The following is a 21,248-nucleotide window of genomic DNA, read 5'->3' on the forward strand; positions in this document are numbered from 1 at the left end:
AAAGTGTCAACAAATTAGGATTAAAGGACACAAAATGCACTTAACCCAGGGAAGGGGAGGTGCACATGGGAGACAACCACAAAACCCCTAACTATCAGATTCCTGAAGTAGGAACTGAAAATGCTGCTTCCTGTTATCTCAAAAGCTAAGGATTGCTTCTTTATGGCATTAGCTGCTTCATTACTACCGCTTCATCCTCTGATTGCATGTCTGTAGATAAAAATTCTTCGTAAGGTTTAGCAATATTGGATTTTCAGAGTACATTACTTCCATTGTAACATCCAGAATAATGTATTATAGAAATATCATATAAAGCAAACTGCTTTAGATAAACAAAAATCATATCCATTTAAAAATTTTGATCTAAAACCATTTGGAGGAAAATCCACAGTCTGATGAGAGATTACATATTTGTCCTGGCAGTTAACCATTCTGCAATTTTATTTGTTATTCTCTCTGGAACTTAAAAAGGCAAAAGAAATTCTAAGAGTAAAACATGGCTGTGCTGGACAACAAACATTATTACCAAGAAGTTGGTTGGGCAACATTACCCCAAAATCTTGCCAAACTTACTAATATCTAAGAAATAACTTCAGGATTTATAACCAGAAACATAAAAATCAGTGGTAGTGGGGTGCGATTTCTTCATCTTCAGTTATTGTAGTCTACTTAACATGTCATAATACAGAATTCAAAGTTCTTTCCTCTCACATGCAATTTCAAGATTTTTAAAGCTCATTTAAACATTTAGTCATCCTTCCTTCAAGCAACTGCCCAAGAGTCAAGAGTTTAGGCAATTGTTTGGCAAGTTGTAGCTTTCATTAAAATTGTGATGGTCACATGGAGACAGTGTCTTCAATTGGGATGCATCCCACAACATATCCCAAGCAGATGTTCCACTCCAAGGCAGCAGCTGTAGCAGCCACTGCTACTCTTCCAGTGAGAGTACGCGTTACAGGACAAAGAAATGTGAAAGCACTACAGCAGGCATTTTTAGAGATGGCCAGAAGGCCTGTGCTGATGCAAACCTCCAAATGTTTCTTCAAGACCCTCATGAGAACCTGACGTGCTGACATACACACATGGGAGGGTTTCCAGGACCAGCAGAGCCCCTCCAACCCTTCTGTGAGCTCTCAGTATTTCATTTCAACAAATCTCTGCACTGTCACACAAGGATGGCTGGAAAAATCTTTCTGCAGCCTCATTCTGCCTTCTCCCTGCCTAGGAAGATATTAAAGGCTAAGTTTTGTACCTTTGAGTTGCATTATCCAATTCTATGTCTATGGATCACCTATTATATACAGAATACAGACCATCTGCTTTGATCTTTCATACCAATTCAGAACAGGACAGAGCTGGACCTGTAATGCACACTTATAAAATCATTTTGACTTCTGGAAGTCAAAATACTGACTGTTCTGTCAGGTATTTTCAAAGATCAAAATAAATCACTCTTGTTCAACTCACCTTCTCAATGACAAAGTTCTCCACCATGGCACTGTTATACTGTCCTCCCACCACTTTGTTTAAACACACAAGTACTAATGCATCAGTCATGATCCGCAATGTACATTTACACAAAAGTGTTTTCCTACTTTTCTGTTCCAGCCTATAAGTAGTCTTCAGGATTCCTCATCAGAAAACAGATATAAATAACCTAGCTTTTTTAAAACATGCACATACCTTGATGAAAAAAAGCATCTGAAAAATAACATATACTGCATTTATGTTATTTGGGTTTTCTTATTCTTGTGATAGGCAATGAGTAAGATGTAAAATTCCATAAAACTTAGGCACTGGGCAAACATCACTGTGGTAAATACTGATAGCGTTTGATCAAAGTTTGTCCTCGGAAGAACTCAACGTGCTTATGATGAGCACTCTCCACCCTGTGCCCCTGCCTTCCCTCCCAAACCCTGACAAATATTTGCAACTCTGAGTCTCTCAAATGTGAGTGAAAAACTGTTTTGTGAAAATCCCAACACATCATCATGTGATGCTCAAAGCAGCTTCTGAAAGCAGAATACTCTCTGGGTATCAGATGCAGCTGGCATCTCTTTTAACTACAGCATTATTCTAGAAGCAATACCCAGAGACCAGAGGGCACTCTGGTTCTCGATCTTTGACCTGCAGGCTTATCCTTCTATGACTCTGCCATCTATGCAGTAGTTAACATGCTTCAAAGTCTGCATCGTCTCTATACCACTACAACATATGTTTAAGTTCATTGCAGCTGCACAAGCCCATCATTTGATCCTTTCACTCTTCCATTCCTGCAAGCCTTTCACTCTTTGCCAGGCAACTGAAATACATGGACCTTTAAAGTATTCAGAGGTCTTCTATTTAAACAGCATGTATTGAAAATGCTAGAAATCCCCACAGTCGAGCTCTCCATTTGCTCTGCAAGACAGCACATAAACCATTGCAAGCTGTGGTATGCATTCTGAGCATTAACAATCAATCACTAAACAGCAAGTTACAAGTCTCTGTTTGACAGTAGTTTCAAGAACAGCTAAACTACTATTGCCAGATCTACTAAAAGCTGCAATCAGCAGTATGAGATACTTCCAGGAAAGAAAAAAAAAAAAAAAAAGATGAATTTGTAAGGTTAAAAAGCAAGCAAACAACCCCCCACACCCACAGACATACCTATGTTCAAATGTATTGAAATTTGTGAATGCAACACAAGCATCTCACTCTGATTTTCAAAGAACAATTATAAAAACTGTACTATTAAGTGCTATGAGAGTGAACATGAAGATTGCCACAAGCTTGCACGGGTTCACAAGGGCTGCCTGGATAGAACTGCTTTTAGCAGAGAAGAGAGGTGTTTGCTTTAAAGCACCAGCTAAACAAGCTACTTTGGTTTCTTGAATGCTGTTTTTGTTACAGGACAGTAATGGATCAGTGAACATGTGATAACAAATGATGTGATTCCAGGATGTCAAACTGCCCCATGGCAAAGTGGCTTTAAACTTCCTCTTCACATGATCAGATTAAAACTCAGGCCTAGTTTAGTTAACAAGTTTAATTTTAGCCATGGGTTCATGCTCAAAAAAAAAAAACAAGACTACTTTGACTTTCTCAGGGATAGTTTAGGAAGCCATCCTGCCTCTTCCAGCAAAACTATCCCATGAGAAACCGGATGGGAATTTTTCTCTCTGTCATCTCACAGACCACAGCTATCCTTCTCTACTTAGTGCCTTTTATTTTATAATTTTTACCAAACCCATTCACATCCTCTTCCTGGTGTTTTCATCTTTCTAGAGCTCCCGTGAGCAGCCCTGCAAAGGATACAAAAGGAATGCAGAACGATTCCTTGTGTAGACGTGGTGGACCAAGCTGAGCTGTACTTTGCTTAGTTTGGCAGATACTCTCAGTATTATAAAAACTGCTCTTGCACAGAAATTATCCAGTTTGCAAAAGTACCTCTCCCCCACCACCCTCCAAAAAAAACCCACCAGACCTGTCTGCACACCACTCTTTGCTATGACTAAGTAATCGCAAAATACTTAAGCTCCTCCGATATTCCCCTGAAAAGAGGGATATGAAAGGACTCAGGAAGCTGCCATTTAGCATCTGGCTGTAATAACCTGCAGAACTTCTGTGGATAAAGATTCTTTCCCCCAGTGATGGTTACAGATGTTTATGAAAAGGTAATTTTAAGGTCAAATTACTTAATTATGTTTCTACTTAGTATGTCAGACATAAGACTAATGAGCAGAGAATTACTTTTTGACAGGAAAAAAAAAAAAAAAAAAATCACACCACCCCAACCTAATTGAAAAGAATAGAAAGTTCCTCTAGAAATTACTAATTGAAAGGCAGGTGTTGTACACTTGCTATTACCCTCTTTTTACAAGACTAAGTTCCATTCATAGAGACCAAAAACCATGAACACTTTGTTCAGTCATCTCTTTTTTTTAAATCCATGTATTTATATTCATGTTTCCTCCTATGGCTCAGATAATACAGTGCTAAACAAGAACAACGTTCCACTTGCTACCTTGTTCAGCCTCCCGTTCCCCAATTCAGAGCAGCTGACAAGCTGACAGGAGATACCTGGGCATGACAGAACGTCTGCGGTGCCAGGCATGGACCTGGCAGAGCTGGCCGAGCAGCGAGAACTGGACAGGATCCAGTTCTGCAACTCATCTTTTGGTGGGCTACTGCTTCATGGTCACGGCAGCAACATGCTGCTCCTTACTACGCAACCATTTAATTTGATATTACCCCTCTGGATCAAAAATAGTCAATTCTTATCCAAAAATCTGTATTTGTGGAGAAAAAAATACCCTGAGTGAGCACCTTCTGAAACAAACAAAGGAACAGAGCTCTCTTTCATTGCTGAAAGCAATATTTGACCTGAGCTCCCAGATTTTCAGGGATCCACAGCTGCTTCTGAGGGTCCTGGAAAGGCAACTATGGAAAGAAGTCTACTGGCCTGAATTCAAGTATGTTTATGCACACCATGTAAGAGTTCCCACTACTACAGGAAATTTTTACAGGATCCACAAATCCTATTTGAAAACCACAGATTTAAAACATATCCTCCAGTAAACAAAAGTTTTACTGTTAAATATACCCAGAAGTTTCTCAAGATCTTTTTTCTCAGTCTGTTCACTTTCTTTGGACACAGATTCCTTGCTACTCTGCTTGCCAGAAGGGAAGACACTTTGATACAATCCATACCGTCATTACATGCCACAACTGACAGGTATTAATTGTGGGCAGTAACCATGGGATGCAATCTACTCACAGTGGACAGTCCCCACTCTGGCACACTCTGCTCACAATGAAAGGATAAATCAAAAAAAATCCTACATGAGAAAAGTCAAAAGATAGTGTAATGAAGAAACATGGTAACACTTACGGTCAAGTCCATTGACGTATCTCATTGTAATTTCACAGTGCCCCCAAACTGCACTGACTATGGGGTAAAGTTTTTTCCCTTTTAGTCCTCTGAAGGCCACTCCAAGATACTGTCCATCTACCATGAAGCTAAGCGTCCCTTCATCCATATCCAAAACCACCAGTAAGGAGTCTGGGAGTACAAAAGACTCATCCGGTTCCAAAAAGACAGGATACGTGACCCCAGGCTGGTTTTTACAATTGTGGTAGAGTTTGTTGCGTCCCAGATCCCAGCCCCACGATTCACTATTGCTACCAACCAACGACGTGTATCCCACCGAGTGCAGCGGAGCTTCGGCCGTGGAGACGCCCACCACAGCGTGAGTTCCCCGCTGCCTCGTGGGCCAGTGGATTTGCCAGACGTGCAGGCCTCTCGTGTAGCCGACTTTGCCCCGGATGCAATCTGTGCTTTGGGCAACTGGGTGTCTATGAAAAGTCAGTTTGTCATCTTCCTTTACAAATATATTTAAGGAGCGATCTTCATTGTTCCAAGCATGTTTATACTGGACCTCCAGCTTGGCAGGGGGCATATCCAACAGCATGTCCAGTCGTGCTGGCTTGCAAAAATCCGGGCCTCTCAGCTCTCGTTTAACAGGTCTATAAGGGGGCTCCCTCACATCCACAGACTTTATGCTCCCTGAGATTTTCTGGCCCATTGCTTGGCTGCAGATTTACAAAGGAGAAAGAAAAGTTGACTTTGGCCCAATGTTACCTCATGAAAGCACTTTTACACTGAGCCAGTGACCTGACAAGCTGACTGGATTTACTTCTCCTGTTTGGAGCTTTTTAGCAGCAGTGTTTTCAGAGAAAAAATGCTCCTGAAAGAAAGCAGAAAGTTTCCAGTTAGTTTAAGAAAGTCAACAGAAAACCCACAGCATATTTTTAAAGAACTTCTTCTCATCCCTAGTAGTTATTTAAAACACCAGAGCTGACAATTCCCCACTTTTTGTTCAGTATCCCACAGTGCTAAGCAGCCTGCCAGCAGGATGCTCTGAGCCCACCAGCGCACAGAGCGCAGACAGTCATTTCCTCCAATTCATAATAGGATGCAGACATTCCCCACCTTCTGCCCTTCCACCCATTCTGTCTGGCCAAGTTCACAGCAGCCCTGAAGAAGGCGTACGCTACTCCCCAGCAACAGCGATAAACTTTATGTTCAGCGGTAGCTTCACTTTCACTTGTGCCTTTGTTTCATAGCCTTAGAAATATGCGGGATGCAGAATCTCCTTTTATTTCCAGCTGTTCTCTTCCCTGGGCCCTGGCAACACAGGGCTTCAGGTTCTGAACTGTTATTAAGACAAATGCAGACAACAGCAAATGGCTGCAAATTTTACATGTTTAAATGTCCTTAAGTAAAACAAAAGAAAAAGAATCCAGCAAGCTTTAGTCTTTTTAGAAAGAGGCTAAAAAAAAAAAAAAAAAAAAAAGAGACATAACAAGGAAAGAGGAGGCATGGAAGGACAAATGACAAACGGTAATTTCAGTTCTTCAGCAGATTTTTCTGTATGGGCAGCCTATTACAACTTGGTATTTCTTTACGCTACTAAACAGCAGGCTAATTCACATTTTCTATATTGCAGTATTAGGCTGATGTGAGGGCGTGGAGCACAGTAAGACACATTACAGGGAAAACATGATTTTGAAATGTATTCTTTCTGTGCTTCCATGGACAAACACGGTAACGTAGCTGGAAGTGGTCAAAAGCACTCAGGAAAGATTCTTTGCAGCCCAGATAAGTTAGATTCATTCACTTCCTAGAGTTCAGGTAGGGTGCAAAGGGAAGCCAAGAACTTCCAAAAGTAGTAAAGGGATAAAATGAAAACAAAATCCTATAAACTCAAGCAGATGATTGACATAAAGTATCTCCACCAGCAGACATACTTCCGTCTTCTACCAAATAAGTGCCAAGTCTGGAAATGCTCAAATATATGATAGCTGAGGAGACCCACTCTGATTATTTACTGACAAAGTGACAGAAAGTTTCAAGAAGAAGCAAAAATCACCAGACTCTCAAAAGCCTGAAGAGCCCAGGTGACAGCAGGTTTTCATAAAACACCAAACAGAGGCATAGATTTATTGAAAAAAAAACCAAAACATCTTGTAAGATGTCACCATCCTTCCTTTTAAAGAACTTCTACCCCAAATACACTGTCCCATTGCAAGATCATTTCTGAAAGAATGGTAAGAAACATGCACTCCCAATGAAAGGAAGTAAAAAGAGAAGTCTACAAAAACAACACCTATAAAATTTACAATCCAGCCATGTTTTAGAAGTTAATGAATTCCTTATATTATTTGTAGTGGTCAATATCATGTAAAGTGTTTTCTGCTTGTATCAAATACAGAAATGAAACAACAGCTGTGTTAAGTCAATGTTTAAAAAAAAAAAAAAAGCCCACACTAAAAAGCGTATTTTCAAATTCATGTGACAGTTAAGTTACCGTATAAAAACATTATTTTCTGGTGGCTGATCCCACATAGTATACGTGCACACTTGAGCTTAAAATAACCACTTTTTTGCACATAATTTTAATCTTTAAAATAAAAATTAAACATAAACCGCCAAGCCCCTCATATTATGCTTCTAGGAGGATCCAGAACGATTCACAGGAGCTTCTTCCCACTGATACGGTACCCACAACCTGAAAATTAACCCACGTGAAATCAGCTGAAACAATCCCCCACTTACATCTTTTCAAACCATGTAAAAATAATCTGAAATTTTAAACAGTAATTACCTATAACTTGTCAGTTGCCATTTCCACTATTGCAAAAGCACTAATAGGTTGTTTCAAAGGTATAATGGGAAAATTTGCCCATCACAGAAAGTTCAATACCTGATTCTACGCTAATAATCCTGGGAGATAGGAAATGCTGACCTTAATAAACACACAGGGAAGCAACAGGGAGTAAATGTCATCAGGAGAGTAAGCTTTCCTAGGAGGACACATGCTCATGGATTGGGCAACTCCTTTAGAAAAGGTGTTTGATTATCTGAGCTGGAGAGGAGGATAGGAAAAGAGAAAGCGTGCAGATATTCAAAGGGAATCCCAGCGATTTCTGTATGAGATTTAGCTCTACATGCCTTTGAAAATTTCTTCTTTAAAACACAAGACAATTGCCCGTTCCTGTCAGGGTGCAGAGGGGACACGGCCGGGGAAGTCCTCAGTGCATCCTCCTGTATCACTTCCTGATCACATGAGAATCTAAACTTGGCACAGAGGCTGAGCTGGCAAATCACCAAGAGATTATAAACATCAGAGTGACTCACTTGGCAAGCCACAGACAAACATTCTTCCTAATGTGCCCCAAACTGTAAAATAAATAGACTGCTAATAGATAGATCAGTAATTCAGAGGAGTAAAATGCATCATTTTAAGTAGCTTGATATGCGCACAACTCTGCCTTTATTCTGGGATGCACTTAGTAAGTACTTTGGTTTGAAACTGTATTCTTACAATATTAGGCCTTTCTTCATAGATGAACATTACCACATAATTTAATTATATAATGTAACATTTTGCCAAGTAGCTTTGTACGGACATAGGACTGAACAGTAATGTAAGAGTCTTACAGTCACTGATGCATCCAAGATGCAGCAGTTCCTAAGCAGTGGCGCAGCTCAAAAGCGACCTTCCTCCCACCCATTGTTACATATTATATCCTCTTGCATACTAGTTCTGTGGGGCTGGTAGTTGTTCTCAACTTCTGTTAGAAGGCCAGCTATAGCCACACTTAATCTCATTCAAGTATCCATGGACTTGAACAAGTAAACGCAAAAAAAGTCAACATTTGGTCGTTTGTACCAGTACAGCAATAACAGTGTAACGCCGTGCTGGCTGTGATCTCACAGCTCTGATTGCTGGTGTTGAGTAGCAGCTGACATGAAAACTCCATACGAGGTGGCAGCGAGGGGCAGTACCGCATGCCTCCTGCTCACAACCCGTGCAACATTAGCGTCAGCTCTACAGGGAGCGACTCATGCAGAAAGTACTCCCAGCAGCTCGCAACAGTCCTGCTGGCTGCTGGCAGGAGCAACCTGTCTCAAAGCCAAGCCCATCTATTCCCTTGTCTTCTCTGCATCCTGTCCCTTTACACCAAGCAGACGGCAGAGACCCACACAGAGGCATCACCTTGTCCTTCGCCCCACCAGAAGCTGCTGTTGGAGGAGCACAGCTTACCAGGGCCCAGCCCATCTCCACCGGCAAACATCCCCTCCCGATTTCCAATGCAGAAGAATTGGAAGCATCAGACTCGCACCATTACTGTCAGGATCTCCACACAGCTTCTCCCAGAGCTGCGCGATTATCACACACCTGTCACTTTTTTGTAATCTGATACTACTCAGAGAACCTTAGATTTCCTTGCCTGTATCTTCTCACTAGAAACATGAATATTCTGAAATTTTAAAAAATGTGCGTTTTTCACTGTATAGTTTTGCTCTGAATATCTTCACAAAATTTGCTCTTGCAGTAATTGCAAAACACTACAGGAGATAGGAAATAAGAAAATATTTCAATCTGTCTTAATATACATATCACCTCTCTCTATCATACCTGTTTAGTGACTACCGCTGAAACACTAAATTTCCTCACTCACCCCTGTGATAAAAGGTATTTTGTGGAAAAGAAAGTAGTGTTTTCATGGGAAGAGAAGAACCACACATTACTCCACTCCTGTAGCAATCAGAAATCTCTGGTTGAGAACACTGTTAGTTTTTGTAAACTAAATTACTTCTGTCTCAGTTTCACATTCATGCCACGCTTTGTCAGGATATGATGATTAGATTAAACGTACTGTACAAGAACAAACCAACTCCAAACAGGAAAAGTGTGTCAACATTGCTTAGCAGTGTCCTCATGCAGATTGCCAAAATATTTAGGGAAATTATTCACAATAAAACCACAAATTATACTTACTCCTTACCAGAGAAAGGCTTGCTGGGACATCACTTTGCTGTAATTAAATAGGGTGCATTTTTAACAATCCGATTTGTTGGCATCAGTAGAACATGACCGTTGTTAAAAGAAACACGCTTTCTGCAAAGTCAGCTTTCAGCATTCATAGTTATATTTCCCTCTGGATTATGATGTACGAGATGTGCAGACAGCTTGAAAAACATGCATAAGAAATGACACTACATAAATGTAATTCAAAACTACAGTAAGAATGTGCTACGACTTAGGTTAATTCTGCTGAATGGATTCTTACCAAAAAAGTGAAAAGTTAGGCGAGTCCCAGCAAATGGTACTGATCAGCAAAATTGTCTATCAGAAGAAGCAGGGCAGGTGATCCCTCTGTCTACCAGCATCTCCAACTGTTACACAGCAGTTGCCACTCTTCTAGCTATTGACTCTTGTTGGGTTTTCTCCTTCCTGCAGCCAGACTTCACTGCCACCTCCCCTGCCAACCTGGGCTTGGTCACCAGCAAGCCAGGGGACTCCTGAATGCTGGGAGTTCAACAAGAGGCTCTGAACCAAGGCCCCTTCTCCATGGGCACCCAAATTGCCCAGATACCTGAACAGAACCGATACCTTAAGTGTTGGAGCACTCTGAACCTAACCCTGGTCCTAACAGCCCTACAGTAAGACAGAAAACACCAGCTATGCTTTGCTGAGCAAGTTGATCAAGAAGGGTTTGTAAGTTCAAGATCAAGGACTTTTACCTCCACCCAGACAACGTAGAGGCACAAGGCCCACTGTCTATCAACTATGTTCCCAGAGTACAAACAGCTACATAACCATGACAACACTGGTTTGAGGGTAACAATGAATTAAGCGCATTTTTGGCACCCTAAGAAGTTTGGCCAGCTTGGATTCAACTCTAGATCCTGGTATCCAACATTGTTGATTTATTGCCCATTTTGAACAATGTTGGCTTTCTCTGTCAAACTGGGAATATACAGTAACAATGAAACCAGCCAGAAATGCTTGGATACTCTAAACTATCCTTTGCTACAGATAAAATTTTATGCTGCGTGAACACTTAGCAAATGACATTTAACATGTGGGATGAACAATGCAGCAGTAAGTCATGACTTCTTCAATTCCTGAAAGGAATGCAAATCCTGAAAATCCAAGGACATTCCTCCCTAAAGGGTAACTTGTTTCGTACTGTTACAAATATGTAATTGTTTCAAAATTCAAGATAAGCTTGTGATTAAAATACACTGTGCATTTAGCCACTTGGAATTAGAATAATCTGAAATACCACACCATCTGTACCACCAGAGTTAGAAGCAGTGTAGTCATATGATGAAGAATTCAGAAAGAATCTTGAGTAGCTATGAATACAGCTGAATGTATATTTTTAAATACTTCCATCAACTGTACTTTGGAAGCGAGCTGGTTTGAGGTTTTGGGTTGTTTTTATGCCTTCTACCTCTCTGCATATGTTTCTGGAATTCACCTCTCTGCTACTGAAAGTTAGTTTTAAATGCAAACATATTCTGAAGAAACATGAAAGGTGACAAAAAAAACACTTCTGTAAACAAGTTTTTTTTGCATGCTGACTTCTCAGTTAGAATAAAGCAATGTAATTTGAAAAACAAATATAGTAACATAATATAATTACTTTTTGTTGTTGTTGTTTACTATGCAAGTACTTCTTACAACAGCAACATTCCAGTTCTGAAGTTACTGAAAGGAAACCTTTACTTTCTTTTCCAGGTATTTAACAGGAATACCCTTGTGATTCCACAATTAACACAAGCTTACAGATGTTCAAGCTGCTACATCCCTTCTACCACCCCTTCCTATTCATTCCTCCCTTTTGTCTTGCAGCCCCCTGCATTCTTATGGCCTGGAGATGGGTCTGCCTCAGAAAACTAAAGTGGGTAAAAACTAGTATTTTATTTTGCCAGGTTATTTTCAGGTGGATAAGCCCTCTCATCTGGCACATCAGACGATCATATAAACACTTGCTCTAGCATAAGGAAAGGGAGAAATAAAAAGCTGAAAGGCAGAACCATCTATTTAAAAAGCAGCCCAAAAATTGTGGAGCGAATTTCCAATCACTTTAAGCTGCCTTAAGGGGCAAAGCTGAACTTCATGTCTAAATTCAGTAAAGTCATGAGCTCTGCTTGCATCTTTCTCACCCTTCTGGCACAAAAAGATGCATCTTTCATCCTCCAGCCACCCCTCTGTTACAGTAAATACTTTCCTGTCTTTCCTGAATGCCTGACGTAGCCATTTTGAATATTCAAGTGTCAGGGTTATATTAAAAGAGCAAATTAGCACATGAGAAAGGCTTAACACTAAATTGAGAATTATGTTTTCAGCTCTGCTTTGCTTTATGCAGGATCATTTGCTATTTTACATTTCTAGTCAGCCATGCTTCACCAAATAAGTAGTATCAATAGGTGTCAGACCACATGAGATTTAAAGCCCAAAGAATAATTAAGTTTTAATACTGCGATTTCTCTCCAGTCACTACCAGTTGTCACCAGCTTAACACTTTTTAGACTATTTATTTTACTCTTACCTCTACAGCTTTGTAGAGGATCAATACCCCTACAGTCTCAATTTCAAAACCAGATCAGTCATTAAACAATGCCCACAATGGCGGAATATCTTCCGATCATCTTTCTTTTGCTATAATGTACAATGGAGCCAGTTGTATTTCAAAAGGAAAGTTAGGAAGTCAGAGATGAGAAAAAGACTCCTGGAAAGCATCATTCCTTATTCTAGCCAGCAGCAAATCCCAGGGCATGCACAAGAGCAGACTGACAGGAGGTCCAAAGGTATAAAAAAGTGACAATCAGACAGATGAGAGCTCCTCTAGCTTAACACCATTTTTCACCAGCACTTCATTGCAACTGCAGAAACTGTAGTAACATGCTCTGGTGAAAAAGTGTCCCATAAGCTCAAGTACTACATGTGTCAACATATTCCAAGCCTGATGAGTCTTCATAATTCAAGATGGAACCTAGATCTGCAAGTGGTTTTCTAGCGGCAAGATTACAATGAGGATGGGGGTAAGGAGGAGCAACCACTAATAGCAGCTCTTCTTTAATCACAAGGTTGCTGTAGACTTACTAGACTCTACAAGAGATGGCTCCACTCTCACAGTGGAGTCTATACTTTTTGCAGTTAATGGATGAGTCGAGTTCTCAGCCTCTCCACCCTTTCATCTACAAAAAGACATTCGCTAACAGTTTAAAATTTGGAATGCTCTTGGAATGGTTGAGGTAGTTTTGTCTTCTTTTGTTTTTAAGCCTTTATTTAATTCTCAGTTGAACAGAAGCAGCAGCATACAAACAATACCTGTCAGATGCTCTCATTGGTGAGCCAGAATCAAACCCACCCGACGCTTCAGCTGAAGTAGCCCATTAGAGGCAGTTCCCAGTCTGACCTGGATGGCTTTAATACTTCCAACAGTGCTGCCAAACTCCAGTGACAAAACAGTATTGTGCCTTTGGCCGAACAAAACAGACAAGAGTTGAAGATAGATATTCTCCTTCCTGCAGCAAATTGAACAGACTCAGAAGAAGATGATGCTCAAAAAGGCTGTTTCGGGCAAACCACAGGTGATCAGTTATAGGGGAGCCACAAACGCAGGCAGGGCTGGGGCCCATTCCCGCTGCTCAGGGTTGTGTGGGGCGAGGGGGAGGGCAGGGTTGGAGGGAACCCAGCCATTGTAGTTGCACAAACATGTAGAAGATGAATACACCAGAACAAGTTTGATCCTGAACAAAAGCGTATTCTTTTGTTTAATAGGAAAATAAGCTTACACAATCACACCATCTGCATCCCTCCTAACCCTTCCCCCCTAACCATTTCAGTCAATAGCCTCCATCAGCCAAATTTGACACTACAGCAGCAGGCTCAAAGATAGCCCTGTTCCTACAGAAGGGACAGCTGGAGAGAGGACAAGCGTCTTGGAAGTGACCTGATGGAAGGTCAGGCTGGGCTGCGAGTTTACATCTTGCCAAGGAACCCAAAAGAGAATGAGCTCACTTCAAAGCTGTAACCTAAAGAGTTCAAGTGAAGTCAGCTGCAAGACACAAATCCAGGAAGAAACGCTTCATCAGTCCTGCAGTTTCTAAAGTGGCTTCTTTTAAAGAACAGAAATTAAGTAAACGGACTATATATCTTAAGAAAGCAGCATCACAAATTCAGACTATGTGGCTGGCTTTGTATTTCCCAGGTGAGGTGACAAATGAAGTCACACACAGGTTTTGAGAGCTAACAACACCACAAACCAACTTCACGTTAAATAAGTGTTTTCTCAAAAAGAACTCAACCCATTTTTAAGCAACAGCAATGAATTTAATCTGTCTTAAACACACACTTCTGCTAAAACCAGCTGTCACTAGAGAACAATTGCACAGACAAATGAGGATGATGGAGAAAGTAATATCATAGAAACAAACTGCCTGAGCTCCAAGCAACAAAATCTATTTTCCTTGTGCACATAAAAACTTTCCCACTTTATAGAGCAGTATTTTCCTTTGTACTTGCTAGTAATTTAGGAAATAGGGCACTTGGTAATGCAGGAGAGGCTGGGAAAGGCCACAGGGATTTCAGCAGTTAAAGATTTACAGACAGGTATGTCCCATGTCAAGAGTCTGTTCCTCACCCTGAAGACACAGAGCACACCTTGGTGAGAACCCAGGCTGGGTCCCACAGTGGTGAAGGCTACGTGGAATGTTATTTTCCTTCTGGATCTTTCATTGTCCTAGAGAGCCTCCAACTAGGAAGAGCCATGGTGAAAGAAGTTGCTACTCCAAGTAGCATTTACATGTCTCTACTACTGACCTAACAGTGTATATCCTAGAACAATTTCATGCTACAAGTGCCAACAAGTCCAGGTATTTTTGACCACAGAAAAGAACTGAAAAACATCCACACTAGACGTCTAACAGACGTACAACAGCTTTGTGCCTGCCTACAGGAGTCTCAGCACACATTATGATCTGCAAGCTCAAACACAAGGTCTGTATTTCTCAAAATAACTTCATGCTTAAGTTCCCACTGCTAAGCAGTCTTCCACAAAGAATTTTCTTTCAAGAGATGTTTTATTTGTAGCAATTAATTAATAGCCATATTTCATTCTTTAATGCATTAGGAGGAAAAGGAAAAAAAGAAATACTGAAAATTATTTGGAAGAAAATTGTATCAGGATGCAAGTTTTGATGGGAATAAAAATATATTAGTACTCGATCTCTAGTTGTGCTGTCACCTAAAATGACTACCTGGAAGTCTTGCAAAAGCTATATAAAAATGAGCATGCTCCAATTGATCTTTGCACAACAACAACAACAAAATGTATTTGATATTATGGCAAAGAATCTTCAAGACACCCTCTCAATCTGCCAGACACCAATTCGCCAATAACTCAGGCAGGCCCTGCTTTGCCCTGAAGAAAAATATGCACAGTCTATATTTGGATCAGCAGCACTATACACAAAGAGAAAGCACATCAGTAAATACAAGCTGAGCTACATCAACATGTATAATACATAAACAAAAACAAGTCTATATATTATTATCACATCCTCAAGAACAGTACAAGCAGCAGGGAAGTGAGTTGATTAATATAAACATTCTTCCAGAATCGTTTGACGTTAAACCAAGATATTCACATCAGCATAAATGCAAATTTGCATTTATCAAGTAAACTATTATTTACTATTGCAAAAGACTTGGAAGTCACATATAAACCGCCCCACTTTTGAATGTAAAACCACGCTGGATACTGCACAATCACTGTAAATTGCTTCAGCAGAGGAAAGCAAGGCCTTTGGCCAATGGGTTACGACAAAAAACAGTATCTAAAGACACAAGAAATCTGAGGGTTTTAAGTTTCAACCAGTCTTTCAAAAGATGCACTGACATATACTTTTCCCAGAAGCATTGTGCAAACATGGAAATTGCTACTAGAATCATGGGATCAAGAGCAGTTGTGCATTTTTGGATTTACCATTAACTCTGTTACAGTTTACAGTAAAAACAGATCAAAATCAGAGTCAAGTTCAAAGACAGTAATTTACACAGTACAGAAGTTAAATGGAGTGTTAAAGTCCAGAAGTTTATGAATGCTTTGAACTACCTGAAGAATCTCTGTCACGAGCAGCCATCTTTCCCCACAGCAAGGGAAGGAATGAAAAACAGGTATTTTGAATTCCCCTGCACATCATCTTCATCACAGATTTACGGCAAAGGGCTTTCTCTTACAATCCTGGTCTTTCCAGTCTCACCCTTCTTTCCACCCCTTCCCCTGCACATCCCATCATCAGCTTCTTTAATACCAGGAAGCCACATGTGGCTTGCTTAATCATGCAGCTTTCCTGATGGACTCAGCTCTGCTCATATTAGGACTCAATTCTGGGACCAATATAGGACTCAATTATTCACAAAAATCTGAAGTATCCCCAAGATAATTACATTTAGGCAAGGCTGGTTTGTAAAAGCTAATTGGCTTGCATTAGTCATCAAGATACAAGATTCTACACCAAACTCATCTCCTTACAAAAGAGAAGGAAGACTTTGTGTGTCCCTGTTGGGTTTTCTCTTCATGAGAATTAAGGCTTTGACTCTCCCTCAACTTCAGAGCTCTTTTCCATGTGAGTCTTCCTGACCTCACGCCAGAGACTTCATCATCACAACTCATCACTAGTGGATGCTGATCCTTCTCCACAGCCACTGGCCCACTCCAATTCCTGAAAGACCACTGGTTTCCAAATCCTAAAAATCAGCTGCAAATATTAACCAGACCCCACAGGTGGGATTCACCTAACTAAATTTAGATTCTATGATGCGGATGAACTCACCACTGGGATGAAATTTTAGTACCTTTTAAGACATTTACCTCCAAATCCACAGCAAAGGTTCTTAAGGCTGGTAAAGCCCAGCTGGCACTGCTGGAAAAAGAAAGACCACACAAACACACCATTCAACCAACACCTTTCATTAGGTAGCAGATACCTGTTCAATCCCAATTTACAGACTTAACAGTAATTATCAAGATGTTTATGTCATTATTTTTATCAGTGCAGTATAATAAAGGGGAGGAAAAAAGGTTAAAGTGTCAGGGTCTTCTCTGAAACTCTTGCAAGGAAAAAAACAGTTACAAACACAGATCCCCATTTCCAAAGCTCTGCATGGATTTAAAGACAATCTGTGAGACACATCACTACTTGTAATACTGAAAAAAATACTTGTATTTGTTCAGAAAACTGGTCAAAATAGTCTGTAGCCATGTAAGAGTGGAGCTCAGGGCACATTCCTGCTGGAGGACAAGACAGAGCCAGATGGAGACTCCTATAATCTAGAAATCAAGAATTTGTTGGACCAGCAACTGAAAGCATAGATGAGCCACACAGAGCTCCAGGCTACCACAATACCCAAAAGTCAACCCTAAGTTTGTGCTGCAGTAGTTCCTAATGGGTAAGTTCTCTAGTACCACCAGACTTCATCTTTGGCCACTTTCCTGTGCTCTGGAAAAGAGAAGACACTATAACGTAACCACCATTCTTACCAGAAACAAAGAGAGATGGACAGGAACCCTGTGCTACAGCTGCAGCCAACACAGACACCCAAGAACAATGAGAAAATGCACATTCGAATGTTGTTAATTGGAACATGGTGCACAGTGTTCTTGAACAAAGAATCCCATGTATAAAATCTTCCCAGTCGCTGCTTTGGCCAAGCTCTGCCACAGACACACCCGGTATCCAGCTCAGGTACCGGAGGATGGTACTTAGAGCCAACCTTGCACCACAGAACAGCTCTGGAGTAAAGCTAAACACAAAAGGAAAAACGGGGACGTTCTTCTCTGTGTAGGAAGGATTCATAGTGATCTATGCAGGGGGGAGCTTTCAATACTAATAAAATATAAGGTAGCCAGTCTCCATTCAATTGCACTGTGCAGAAATCACTATGATCTATGACTTCTGCCTAGATCCAATTGCAGAGGGGAAAAAAACCCACCCTGTGCGTGCCTCTCGTACTAAGCATACACCATCTCATGTCTGTGCAAGATGCAGGAGCGACCAAGGCTGCCTGCTTTACACAGGCAAAATATCAAAGGAATTAATTCCTAAGGCAACAGGAAAATACTACATGGGACAACTTCCAAGTCACATATTCTGCTTATTTAAGCTAAGCTGCTTAATCAAGGTAATTGAAGGAATTAAGAAAGCATCTGGAGAACACATTCACCAACCAGTCTCCATCCACTCCTGCTCTGTGTTAGTGTTTCTGGGTGCAAGTTCCCCTGCTGGCACAGCACAATCTATCATCAGCCATTATGCTGATTACCATCCATTAGTTTTGCTAAGTACAGGCATGAAATTTAAACCTATTTTTGTTATTTATTTACAAGCTCTTCACGTACTGGATATGAAGCAACTATATAATGCTTCATGTTAACAAGAGAAGCACAGCTGAGTATTAGAGTTACACATTAAAAATGACCAATAGAAGTAATAACTCTCTTCTCAGAGAATTGTTTACTGAGTTTTTGTTTGGTAAGATAACCAAGACAGAACCTTACGCTCTTTAAAAATACGAGTGATTAATATACAGTGAGGGAACATATATGAACCCAAGACAACGGCAAGTTTTAAGTATCAGTCCCATAAATATAAAATTCAATTAAAATGTCATTCTAGAAAACACTGAGAATGGAGTTGGGTCTCTTACAAAACAATGATTTTTCTTTGCTGCTATTAAGGCAGAGTGATTAAAATGAAAGATAATCCCCTTTATTTCAAAAGCTATTTCTTGCATATAATAAAAATTTCTTTTTGCACCATAAAAGACCTAAATGCAACAACTGAATTCTACCAAGACCACCAACCCACACATCCTTGCTCCAACAGAGTAACTCCTTGAATTTTCCCTTACAATTATACAATAGTCTGTCACAGTCAGCTTTGATTTCAGCATACCCCATTTCTTACCACTTAGGAAACCAAACACAAAATAGTTGTGGAAGCAGAAACCACTGTATGCAAATATTCAGATTAAAAAAAAAAAAGTACAAGCAGAAAATCCATCGTGAAGACCACTTCAGTGGGAACTCTGACGGATGTTGTATTAAAGTGCCTGTGATGTCTTGGTGTAAGGATATCCAGAGGAAGCATCCCACACCCATTTTTCAGAAGGGGTGCAGAGATGCCTGCTTGGCACAGTGGAGATGCCTGAATGACTTATGTGCCCAAGCTGTCTATGCCACCAGCATCGCTGCGGAGGATCTGAGCTGTTCTCTACACTCACGTTTCCTGCACCGCTAATTCAGGCATCTAAATTTAGATGTCAGATTAAGGCAGTGATTTTCCCACTCTTTCCAACATTCAAAATTAAAAGAAAACACTTCTGCGTTAATTCACTATCTTCATTCATTTGCAGAAGCACACAGGATGTCAGGCCTTCACGCACTGGAACTACATTACACCAACAATCAATCAATCTCAGCAACCTGCAGCTACAGGGAAAGAGAAATAGTTTCCCCTCATCTCCCAAATGGATGCACACCAGGCAGCATTCACTACTAAGTCACACTTCTGCCCAACCTTGGGCATAGGTCCCCCAAGTTCTAATCTATTTTAACACAGGGAAAACAAGTCTAAAAATAAAGGGAGTAAAGAGAGAGTTGGCTTCTGTATTCATTAAGACGTTCTGCTTCAATATCCTCTATTAGCAGGCTGTGGATGGAGTACAGCAGTAAGAGCAAGCTCATCAGTCAGCCTCACGTCCCTGGAGCGCTGAAACACTTCAGCTTGAATTTCCCTTTGGTGTTTTCTTCCAGCAGTCAAACTGAGATGGCCTGACATGTATGGATTTTTTCTCCTCTTGCATTATCATTCAACACTGCTTGAAAGAGGTGCATATGAGTAAAAATAAACTGTTGATTCGTGTTACAGGGTCTAAGAGTAGGAAACACAAAGCAATTACCAAAGGTGAGGTATGTTTCCACGTCAGTGCTGAGTGCTCACAGGGGTCTGAGCATTACAGAAGCATCCTGCAACAACTCTGACAGGTTCATTTGTGCATCTTGCCTATGAAATCTATTTTCACTCCCCATTTAATTTTTAAATCCTGAGGAATACTTAAGCTTAGCCCCTTTGCCAAATTAAACACCTTTTCTCCAGGTGCACCTCCAAGAACCTGTGCTGTTGAATGTTCCTCTCCTCCCGCTGTGTCTGTGCTTCAGTACATGGCTGCTGGGAAGGTTATTGTACAGGCGAGCCTCTCTTCCCTTCCTCCTCTCCACCCACACATTTTGCTCCACATACCATTGATATGAACGTTAAGAAACTTAAGAACAACCAGTACATATTCCACATCTCATGCTCATGCTTGTTTAATATATCTTGTTATATTTAAACCTCAAAGGATCAGATACCATACATGTTGTAACAAATCCTTCCTGAGCACATTCTCACATCTTTGGTAAATTATCGTTGCACTTAAAACACTGCATCTTAGTCTAAACAAGCCATCAATGAACTACATGGAAGATTTTCTAGACTACTGGAAACTCTTACATCAGCACTGACCAAAGTACAAAGGAACGTCTTTATTTTATGTTTTAATAATTTTAAATAATCAGCAGCCTCAACACATTATGTGCCTTTGAATACCAAAGATGATGGAAAAAACATCCTTTTTATCTTGCAACATCAAAATGAAGGATTATATAAATATTTAGTGAATGATCTGTACACTCTAAATTAGAAAGGGGAATATCACAGTAAGTATTACCCAGATGTTAACGCCATCAGAGACTGACAATATCGAAAAGCAGGGACGCAGTCAACAGCTGGCACAAACCAGGTGTAGCAATAATACGCAGCAATGTGGTTAAAATGAGGTTGGGATGGCAGCGTTTGCTGTCTTTTATACACTCCAGTATGTCACCATCTTTAGTTCAAACAACTCCTGTCATCTCTGATGTGCTCAACAACAGTTTTCAACAACAGGGAAGACAGTATTTTGGTTTCTTTATGCTGCATTTTAATTTATTAAAGCAAGTTGACACAATGCATCTAAACCTCCTTGGTGGGGTCACACCCCCAAAATAACCACTGAGCTGCTGTGTTCCACAGACAGGGACTTTGTTAAATCACGGGATGAAACCACCAAAGCTCAGAATTTCATTTATCGACAGTCTCAGGTTTAACACATGCCCAAGGGCATCTGCTGCTTCTTTCCTATACAAAGGATAAAATAACGATGCTGCTCAAGTGAACTAGCTGGAGCCCCAAAATATTCCTAGGTCCTTGAAAAGTTCAGCACGTGCCAGTGTTGCACACCCAGGTCCTCAGTTTAAGTTCAAGTAGATCAGTGATAAACCAAGCAGAACAGCTACTCTAGTTCTCCATGCAAATA

General features: G+C 40.6%; 1 protein-coding gene across 1 annotated transcript in view; it reads right to left on the reverse strand.

Moving 5' to 3' along the window:
- The window catches only part of SPSB4 (splA/ryanodine receptor domain and SOCS box containing 4), an 82,601-nt gene that overhangs the window by 54,467 nt on the left and 6,886 nt on the right, over positions 1-21,248 (reverse strand). Inside the window, exon 2 of the mRNA XM_065845136.2 lies at positions 4,874-5,729. Within this exon, the coding sequence (XP_065701208.1) occupies positions 4,874-5,567 (694 nt within the window). The 5' untranslated portion in view covers positions 5,568-5,729. The remainder of the gene's footprint in view (positions 1-4,873; positions 5,730-21,248) is intronic.

This window comes from Patagioenas fasciata, chromosome 9 (genome assembly GCF_037038585.1).
Source record: "Patagioenas fasciata isolate bPatFas1 chromosome 9, bPatFas1.hap1, whole genome shotgun sequence".
NCBI classification, from domain to species: domain Eukaryota; kingdom Metazoa; phylum Chordata; class Aves; order Columbiformes; family Columbidae; genus Patagioenas; species Patagioenas fasciata.